The sequence below is a fragment of the Loxodonta africana genome, chromosome 4 (assembly GCF_030014295.1).
Source record: "Loxodonta africana isolate mLoxAfr1 chromosome 4, mLoxAfr1.hap2, whole genome shotgun sequence".
Lineage (NCBI taxonomy): Eukaryota > Metazoa > Chordata > Mammalia > Proboscidea > Elephantidae > Loxodonta > Loxodonta africana.
This window is the reverse complement of record NC_087345.1, coordinates 135007989-135017856: the sequence shown is the minus strand read 5'-3', so window position 1 is coordinate 135017856 and position 9868 is coordinate 135007989. Positions and strand designations below refer to the sequence as shown.

The following is a 9868-nucleotide window of genomic DNA, read 5'->3' as shown; positions in this document are numbered from 1 at the left end:
ACAATGGCTGACATAGTAGGTGCTCAATAAATATTGGTAGAAAAAGGGACAGAGAGAATGGCAAACCAGAAAGAGAGGAAAATAAGAGGAGGCATAAAAGACAAGGAGATGCATCTTTTATAAAGAAGGTTTCCATTTATTTTATGATTTTCAATCTGAACCTGCATAAAATGACAGCTGCATTCAGCTCAAAGCGGCCCTGTGACATGAATAGAGACAAGCCTAGGTTGGATCTTTGCTACTCACAGGTCCAGAGGCCACAGCAATGAGCCCTGTAACTTAACGTGCATCTGCTGAGGCTATGACAGCCCCCATTGCAAGTGACTCAGGGATATTCCCAGGGTGAGGATGGGAAAGGGGGTGGGATCCCTTATGGCAGGGGCATGGATGGGCTGTGGTTGCACTTCTCTCCCAGCCTGGCAGTCCTCTGAAGCGATGGTGGAGCGCGAGAGGGTGCCCCAGGGAGCATGGGGAAGGCTCATGATGCCTGGGAATTCTAGAGAGGAACGGCCCTGAATCTTTCGCTGATTGACTTAAATAGGGTGCCCATCTTCCAAAAGGATACAGCTCAAAAGAGGATCTAAAAGAAACTTAAGCTTGAAGTTTCTGAGAAGCAGCATAATTTTTCTTGCTTCCTGCACTCATTCTCTCTCTCTTTTCACACACACTCCCTTTTCAAGGTCCCCTCAGGCCAGATCCAGGCGAGTGGACACCACACCCGCCCAGGTGTACAAACATGTGCGTGCACGTGCGTGTGCGCCTCGCTCCTGTGGAGCCTTCTGCAGTGGGGCTGGAAGCTCACACATTGGTGTGCTGAGAACCAGCAGACGCTGTGCTACCCAGCTGGCTGCGACCTGAGGGGGCTGAGCTGGCTGCCCGGCTCCACCTGCTCCGATTCTCCCCTCTCTGGCTCCTCGGGTCTGGGTCATCCACCAGCTTCAGCTTCTCATGCTCCTCCTTCAGGAAGAAGTCCACCAACAAGCTCTTCTCTTTCTTGATCTGGTCACTGATGTCTGTGGGGATATCTGGGATCATCCAGTCCACGAGAACACTCAGGAACATCACAAGGTTCTGTCAACACCAAGGAGGCAAGGGGTTGAGTGGAGAAGTATAGCCTGGAGAACGGTGAGACACTAATGCACTATCACCTGCCACTGCCCTGGCAGAGTGACTGTCTTAGCTGTAGTGCTGGTGGGATCATATTGTTGTGGAGAACATCACCCCAGAAGAGACTGACTCCGTGCAATCCTGCCTCTGGCACTTATTAGCCAAGTGACCTTAATCAAGATATATAACGGTACTGCAGTATTGTCATCTATAAAATGAGAATAATAACAGTATCTGCCTCATGGAGTTGTAATAATTAAATGAGTTAATACATGTGCCAAATTTACAACAGTGCCTGGTACATAGCAAGGCTGAATAAGTGTTAGCTATCGTTTCTGCCTTACACAGGACTTCTAATTTCCTCTCCAACCCCTCTTCCTCAGACTTTTCTCACATGTTCTAATCTTGCTTCTTGACTGCCAGGCCTCCAGTCTCTCCCTGCCCAGAGCTTCCTGAGAAATGACCGTGAAGCCAACTTGTCTCCCCAGGGCTTCCACTGCGCTGCCTGTGCCTCTCTTCCTCTAGCTGGCTGTCTCAGTCCTTCACATCAGACATGGATCTTGGAGTTTTCCATTGAATTCCGCCTTAGCTGAGCCACCCACTTCTTATGCTCACTTTATGTTGCTTTCTATTCCACTGCAGCCACTCTAGTAAACCCACCTGTCTGAGACCCCCTGCATCCAGCTCTTCTTTACCAATTCTAAGTTTTTGGAATTATCTTCTTTCTTCTGTTCTGCTTCGCCACATCCCTCCACTCATACACACTGGTAGGATAAGACCACCTTTTCCCGGAAGTGTTCTCTGATTAAGTGAAGGAGCATGTTGAAACAGTGCCTGACATGGCCCAATAAGTGCTAGTTGTTTTTATAATCTGAGTTGCATTCATTCCCCCAAGCCACCCTTTGGCTGCCTTCTACCCAATACCCTCCTCCAATTGTGGTATAACTTCCTAGTTGCCAGTTATACACTCATGTGTCTTCTCCCTTCTGAGACTGGAGGACAATAACTGAGCCCAGAACTAGGTAATCAGAGCTCTGCTATCTTTCATACTCTAAACCTATTCCCAGTTCCCATCCTTTACCTTGAACTCTACGTGCTCCTAGGAGATTAGGGGAAGACTTTGGAGACCCAAGGCCTCTTCCAGAGGCTCCTGGGAGCTTTAGATACTCAAGCTACTTCATCAAATGGCACCTTCTTCCTTTAAACCAGCTTTTTACAGTGCAAGTGAAATGTTACATGTGACATATGGTAAAATGAGACTCCCGCAGGTGGGGCAGTAGGCCGACGTCTGAGCAATTTTTCAAAGCTATCGCCCCATCTTTCCAAGGGAAGAAAGGCTGTCTTCTTTAGGTGAAAGACTAGCCGATGGGCTTCTCCACTTCCTGGGCTGGGGTCTGGGAGGCAGGATACTTTAGAGCCCTCCAGAGATCTGCCTTTAGGGAATACAAAAGCCCAAGGGAGCTGAAGAGAAAAGAATCTGCACCATGCTCTGGCCCCACCTGAAGGCTGGCTACGCGGGAGTGGGAATTAGGGGCCCCTCGATCTTGGAGAATCTCCGCGATGCAATTGGAGCTGTGGCTATTGTCCGAGATAGGAATCTCGGGGCTCAAGTTTGCTATTCATTCTGGGATGGCTAGATGGCTCTGGGGGCCCTTCCCACCAGATGTCTCAGTGGCTAAAACAATGCTTACAAAGGAGGGAGCTGAGAGTGACAAGAAAGGTTCATAACTTGAGCCCTTTTGCAACTGCAGAGATGAAGTGGGGCTGTTTGTCTGCATTAGGGCCAAGATTCTGGTTTCAGTGGCCCTTCCTACTTTGCTTTCTTTGTCTTAGGTTTAAGTGGGACTCTACCTCCACCCCGCAACTTACCCCACATCTGTCTTATAATCTCATTCTGTGCTTTACTCTCTGCAAAGTCCATCCATTAAATGAGCCGTCTCTCTAGTCCTCCCTGCCTCACCCAGGGCAGAGAGCCTTCATGTCTGTCTACCACATGCAAAGACCCCTTCCACAAAAACCTGGAAATGAGGGGCCAGTGGCAGGTCAGCACCATCTTTACCCTTGCAGCCTAGATTCTAATTGGCTACTCCTTATTTGAACAACTCACCTGGAAGATTATGACAAAAGCCAGCCGTGCAGACAGAACGGACCAGTACTGTTTGGAAAACTCATATGGGTTTGGGGCCCATGGCGGCTCTCGGTAATCCTTAAACCTGACCACAAAGAAAGATGGTGTTAAGATTAGGGCTGCTGAGAATTTGCATTTCCACCCCAGATATACTTAATCACAATCTACATTTTAACAAGATCCCCAGGTGATTCTTATGTACTGCAAATTCTGAGAACCACTACTCTACTAGTGGTTCTCAAAATTGGTCCCTAACCAGCAGCATTAGCATCGCCTGGGATTTGTTAGAAATGCAAATTCTCAGCAGGAGTTCAAACCACAATGAGCCTGTTTGAAGCCCTGGTTAAGACTGAGAGGAAAGGGAGGAAAGGGTGGTACTTCTCTGGGTTAAACCTCAAGATTCAAAGTAGCAGGCAAGCCCTTGGCTCTTAGACTTAAGAAGTGGGTGAATGGGTGCATGCTGGGGGATCCATGGCCCAACCAACAAATGTCCATGGAATAAGATGACCAATGTCCAAAAAAGCCAATGTCAGCCTAGAAATACCCTTTTCCAGATCTCCTTTCAGCATCCCCAAAAGCTTCATCTGGTGTCAGGGTTCTCCTCCCAGGTGTCACGAGTAAAGCAGGTCAGTGGATCTATCTTGGCTCCCCACTAGCCTGTGGGTACTGTGAGGGTAGAGAAGGCCCCCAGATGCTTCTTCCAGTGCTCTATAGCCTGCGGACTCAAAGAAGATGCAGGCCCAGCCAACATTCTCAGGCTTCACTCACAGCCGGCTGCTTTGGGACTGCAGCCATGAGAGGGCCTGGGCCAGCTTGATGGCTGCATTCTTGAACCTTTAAAAGGAGGGCTGATTCAGATCAAGCTGAAGGCTGAGTGAATTTTGGTGGGGCAGGCAGTCATAGTCATGGTTGGTCAGTGTCCTGTCCATGCTCTGTGCATGTGGTTTAAGAAACAGAATGTCATTGCCTGGCATGAGCTCCTGCCTTTTTCTCAGACCCATCGAAAGAGCCAGGGCTTTCTCTCAATTTTGCCTTTCACCCCCATTCTGGGATGACTCATGTTAAAACCAACTCGTTTTTTCTGACTCACATTTTTCTAAGACTTTTATTTGGAAAAATGACAAGGGCTGGTTCCAGAAGGGCTATGGCCATTCAGGGAACTTTTCTTCATGGAATTCAACCAGTGTTTGATGCTCAATAAAAGCAAAACATGCCCTGGGCTGAAGAAAGAGGTGGGGGATGGGCAGCTGGCCACCCAGCAGTGTGTACAGCTGTTGAGGAAGGCAGGGGAGGGACTAGTCCAGAGAGGGGCTGGGAGGGACACTGATATATATTGAACAGGTACTCTGTGCCAATTCCTGAGCAAGGAGCTTTCCTGGAAGTTTCTTATTTAATCTTTACAACATCCTCAGCAGAGCATTATGCCTATATAACACACGAGGAAACTGAGACTCAGAGAAGCTAAATTACTTGCACTAGGCCTCCTGGCCAGTAAGAGGTAGAAAAAAAAAAACTGCCATCAAGTTGATTCTGACTCATAGCGACCCTATAGGACAGAGTAGAAATGCCCCATAGAGTTTCCAAGGAGCAACTAGTGGATTCGAACTGCTGACCTTTTTGGTTAGGAGCCAGAGCTCTTAACCATTACACCACCAGGGTTTCCAGTAAGAGGTAGAGTCAAGATAAAAATCCAGGTCTGGCCAAATTCAGGCTTTCCTCCCATTGTCATAGCACTCCTCACCAACAGACACAGTCTGAGAGTAGCAGGATTCAGAAACGACTGCTCTTCTATCCCTTCCCTGGCCTGAATAAGCGAGCTGCTCTAAAAGATCAATGTTATAGCATGGTGGTTTCTAATTGCCCAAGGAGGAAGGAGGAAAGAGGAAGAGGAAAAGAGATGTGCACACAATGATAGAAAAAGACACAGGACAGAGTCAGAAACAGAAAGGGACAAACTGAGAAATGGATACTAAGCATTTGACTGAGGCTTGGCAAGAAGCCAGAAGCTGCCCCCTCCACTCCGCACTCCCCTCTTCCAACAGCTGATTACAGCTGTTGAAGCTTGGTTTGACATCCGGATGAAAAGCAAAGCTAACTACAGCCCAGCAGAACACCACGGGATTCACCGCATCCACCTGTGGCAGAGGACAGAAGCATGGCCAGCTCCAGGTTACTCTTGCTCATGGGAGAGAGAGAGAGCGTGGCTAAATAAATGAGGGTGTCTGGGGTGGAACAACAGCCTCATCATCCTCCTGCTGCCCCAGCAAGAAGAGATGGCTGAAGGCAATTCATCCTACTCTTCAAGACTCAGAGGTGGGTATGTACATGCAAACCTGCTCCCTACCATGCGGAAACCCTTCCCCAGGTCTAGCTCAATCCCTCCTGCTGCCACAAAAGCCCATTTCTCTTATTCTCTATCTCCATCTATGAAGGAACAGCTGTTCACTGACCTCTATATGAGAGCCATGGCTCACCCTTCTTTTTCCAGTCTCAAAAGAATCCATAAATAATCAAATAATCTAATTCAGCCCCCACCTCTGCTACTGTCTCACCATAGCTTTTGGAAATGTCACTTTGCCCTCTCCCAGGGTCCAAACCATATTTTTAATCTAACAGGCACATTCATCTAATGGAGGATCTGGAAAAAGATTAACACACAGATATGTCCAGAAAGTTCTACTTGAAAATACCCCTATGCCAGTGGGTTAAAGGTGACTCTGTTTGTGGTTAAGAGCTCAGCTGCTAACCAAAAGGTTGGCAGTTCAAATCCACTAGCCACTCCTTGGAAACCCTATGGGGCAGTTCTACTTTGTCCTGTAGGATCGCTATGAGTCAGAATAGACTCGATGGCAGTGGTTTTGGTTTTGGGTTCTGTTATGAACTAAAGGGCAAGCTATGCATGCCACAAGGACAAAAAAAAAAAGAGAAATTTAATTAATTATACATTTGTTTGTATTTTTCCTTCCAAAGGTAACTCTTTTTAAAAACTGTGGCCTAGAGTAAGAAATATACTTTACATTTATGCACACATACATATATATTACTGAAATAAAAATTACACAAAACATACTTATCCTTGCTGCGTGCAATGTACTGATATTTTTCTGTTTGGTTCCATTCTGTTCTATCATATCCCATCCCATTTTATTTCCTAAAATGCTACTTATGACCCACTAAAATGATCTCATAGACCACTAATGAGCCATGACTCATAGTTTAAAAAAGATTCCAGTAAGTCTCTGCCACCAGGTAAATAGATGGTGTTTATGTTCCAACGTATGCTCAAATTTCATCATTTTTGTTTTCATTTCACCCTAAGAAGTCAGCCTTATCAAATATTTTCAGAGTAACTAGAACATATTAGTTAAACAAAGAGATAATTAGCTCTAAGAATAGAAATGGTCACATAGGACACAGTGGCTAATGAACTTGTTTCCAATACTATGACCATATTATACTTTATTTCTAAGTTGAGTGCACACATAGCATTGACAAAAGCAGGGGAAAGGGTCTGGTTTGTGAGGGCATTTAAGCTGATGAGAAAGGGACCAGAAGTTCTGTTTCCCAGGCTGATGGGTGGCAGCCCTGAGCCCTAGGAAGTAGAACTTCTGTTCCGTTCCCCATCAGCTCAAATGCCATCAAAACTAGACCCTTTCCCCAGAGTTAGGGAGCTTCGGTCTCCCAAAGTCCCACTGAGTGGCCACAGCACTAGATGAACCCCCAGCTCTGGTCAGCTACCTGTATCTGCTGGCTGTCACCCCAGGGGAAGGCAGGGCTTTATCCCCAGGGATACAATTTTAGGGATTGTTACTAGATCTCATCCTCACCCCCGCAGCGCTTTTATTTTCTTTGCACCTTAACATTAATTTTGAGAGTTCTCCCAAGTCTTTGGATGAGGAGAATCTTTCAACAATGAATGAGATAGCTAGATTGAGTGTCTATGAAAGGCAGTCTGCCCTTGGAGTAGCTCTGCCAATTTGTAACTGTAAGACACTGAGTATATTTACATCACTAAACCTCACCACCCTAATCCATAAAGTGGAAGGAACAAAATAGGTATCAGAGTGCTGAGAACAAAGAAGGAGCACGCTTCCAGTTTCTCCCCCCATTAACTACAAATAAATTAGTAGGTGGCGTGTGTGTGTGTGTGTGTGTGTGTGTGTATGTGTGTGTTCATTGAGTGTTAATTGAAGGCACTGTGGGAATTAAATAACACAATACACATGAATGTGATTTCTAGAGGCCTCAGTGGCTTCCACTTGGAGAGAATGACTGGGGTGGGCTGAGAAGAGAGGCTTTTCTTTCCCTTTTATTCACTTCACCTTTTTGGTATGTATGTGTGTGTGTGTGTATTTTTTTTGAATTACTTTTATAATTAAAAAGTTCGTATTTTTAAAAGAAGAATATAATTAATGCCAACACATAGTTGACCAAAATACACTTTTATACCAAGCTTTCAGAAGCAAAATTATAGTGTTAAATGAGACGGTCTCATGTATAATAAGTGAAACCGGAATAAAAGTCAACATGATATTTTAACTTTAAAATTACATGAATATTTTATCTAGAGTATGTTAGCTTTCTGAAAAATCACATTGATTGGGTTAAAATTATACATTACCTAAAGAAATGACGTTTCCATTAACTCAAAAATACATTTCATTACAATAAAACAAATTCAAGGAACAATACCTTAAAGGTTCTACAAGTTCATTTTGTATTAATGTGTAGAAAAATATCTGGGAAAAATATACTCAAATTAATCACCCTGGTTCCTGTTGGGAAGATGCCAAGGGGCTGGGCAGGGGGTGGAGGTGAGACAGAACTGTAGTGGTCAAAGGGGCTTCAGATATACCTGTAATGTTTAAATATTTTATGAAAATATATTAACATATTACATATGTCCTTAAATATTAATTTTAAAAATCAGAAAAGAATCTTTGAAGATTATCTTTTCTGAAATTCCACTTTTACAGATGGGGAAACTGAGGTACAGAGAGGTAAGAGAGAGTCCTAGCTCATATGTCCCCATCCAGTCCTCACTTGCAGTTGTTGAGGGGGACACAGTGGGGGGTGGTAAACAGTGACCTCCTGCCACAATTCATCACAACACAAAATCACTGAAAGCAGGGAGAGTGACGAAGTAAGAAACTCAAGAACTGGTCATAAACAGTCAAGGCTTTCTTTGTTGTTGTTTTAATGAGGTTTTGGTTATATTGTGAATCAATTACTAAATGTCTCATCTCCAGTGATATCTTAAAAAAAAAAAAATTAAGTAGCCTCCATGAAAATTAATGTCATCTTAACGCTGAACATAATTATATACAATATTTTCGTACCGTCTGAGGTACTTAAAACTGCCGTCTGAATTCACCATTAACAAGGGAAAACAGCCCAGGCAATTAGGAGCTAATGAGAACCATGTCAATCCCAGGGCTGATATAGATCAGGAAAGGCAACTCCCGGAAAAGCTGATTCTACCTCTGGTTTCAGCAAGGAGCAGATGTGAGGCTGCCAAGGGCTCTCAAGGAACCCGCCCCTTCAAAGACTTCAAAGACTTCACAGGACCTCAGAACTTGGAAGCACTTAGGCTCTGAAGAAAAACTTGGCCATGGTCACACAGGATGCTGTTTCTGAAGGCGCAACAGCTCCAAAAAGACCCAGTAGGTTGGCTGTACCCAGGTGGGCTTCTTGAGCTCTGGGGCCCAGGTCACTGGCCCTGTCCTGTTAATCTCTGTAATCCCCTTCCAACTGAGCCAGCAGCCCAAGCCACCATCCATCCTCCAGGACATGGTGGCCCTTCGACCCCATCAAATGGTCACTAATCACGCCTGGAGATTGACGTCGCAAGGCTGTTTATGGAGTGGCCCTGCCAGAGCAGTTAGATGGCTGCGGCCAACATTGCTTCAAGAATGCTGGGAATGCATCTCAAATGGGCAGCTGGAGACTTTTCCTAACTTTTATTGCTATTTTTACAATACCTCTATCCCTGGCGAGGCCTAATTGGAGCCTGGACCTTGGTTTTATTTGACCACATTTATCTCCAGAGGTCACTGAAAGTTAAGAATATAAAGGGTCATCAAGTTCCCAACACTATTTGCCAGAAAATCAGGGCAAACTCTTCATTTCCCACCACAGAAGCAGTTCCACACACTGACTCTAAGACTAGCTGTAGAACTCATGCCTGTCTCTGTCTTTGTTTCTGCTTCTTACCAACCCATTGCCATAAAGTCGATTCTGACTCATAGTGACAAAGTAGAACAGAGTAGAACTGCTTCATTGGGTTTCCACAGAGCAACTGGCGGATTCAAACTGCCCACACTTTGGTTAGCAGCTGCCTTAGTTATCAAGTGCTGCAGTAATAGAAATACCACAAGTAAATGGCTTTAACAAAGAGAAATTTATTATCTCACAGTCTATTAGGCTAGAAGTCAAATTCAGGGTGCCGCTTCCGGAGGAAGTCTTTCTCTCTCTGTCGGCTCTGGGGGAAGGTCCTTGTCATCAATTTTCCCTGGTCCAGAAGTTTCTCAGCACAGAGACCGCAGGTCCAAAGGATGCACTGTTCTTCTGGTCCTTCTTTCTTGGTGGTATGAAGTCCCCCTGTCTCTCTGCTGGATTCTCTCTTTTATATCT

The 9868-nt window shown here is 45.2% G+C and overlaps 1 protein-coding gene across 1 annotated transcript in view; it reads right to left on the bottom strand.

Annotated features, from left to right (window-relative positions):
• Positions 1 to 330: 330 nt before the first annotated feature.
• Positions 331 to 9868, bottom strand: part of LOC111750833 (anoctamin-2-like) — an 84899-nt gene continuing 75361 nt past the window's right edge. Inside the window, exons 9-10 of the mRNA XM_023548716.2 lie at positions 3215 to 3320; positions 331 to 1071 (exon numbers count right to left, since the gene is read on the bottom strand). Coding sequence (XP_023404484.1) covers positions 799 to 1071; positions 3215 to 3320 — 379 coding nt within the window. The 3' untranslated portion in view covers positions 331 to 798. The remainder of the gene's footprint in view (positions 1072 to 3214; positions 3321 to 9868) is intronic.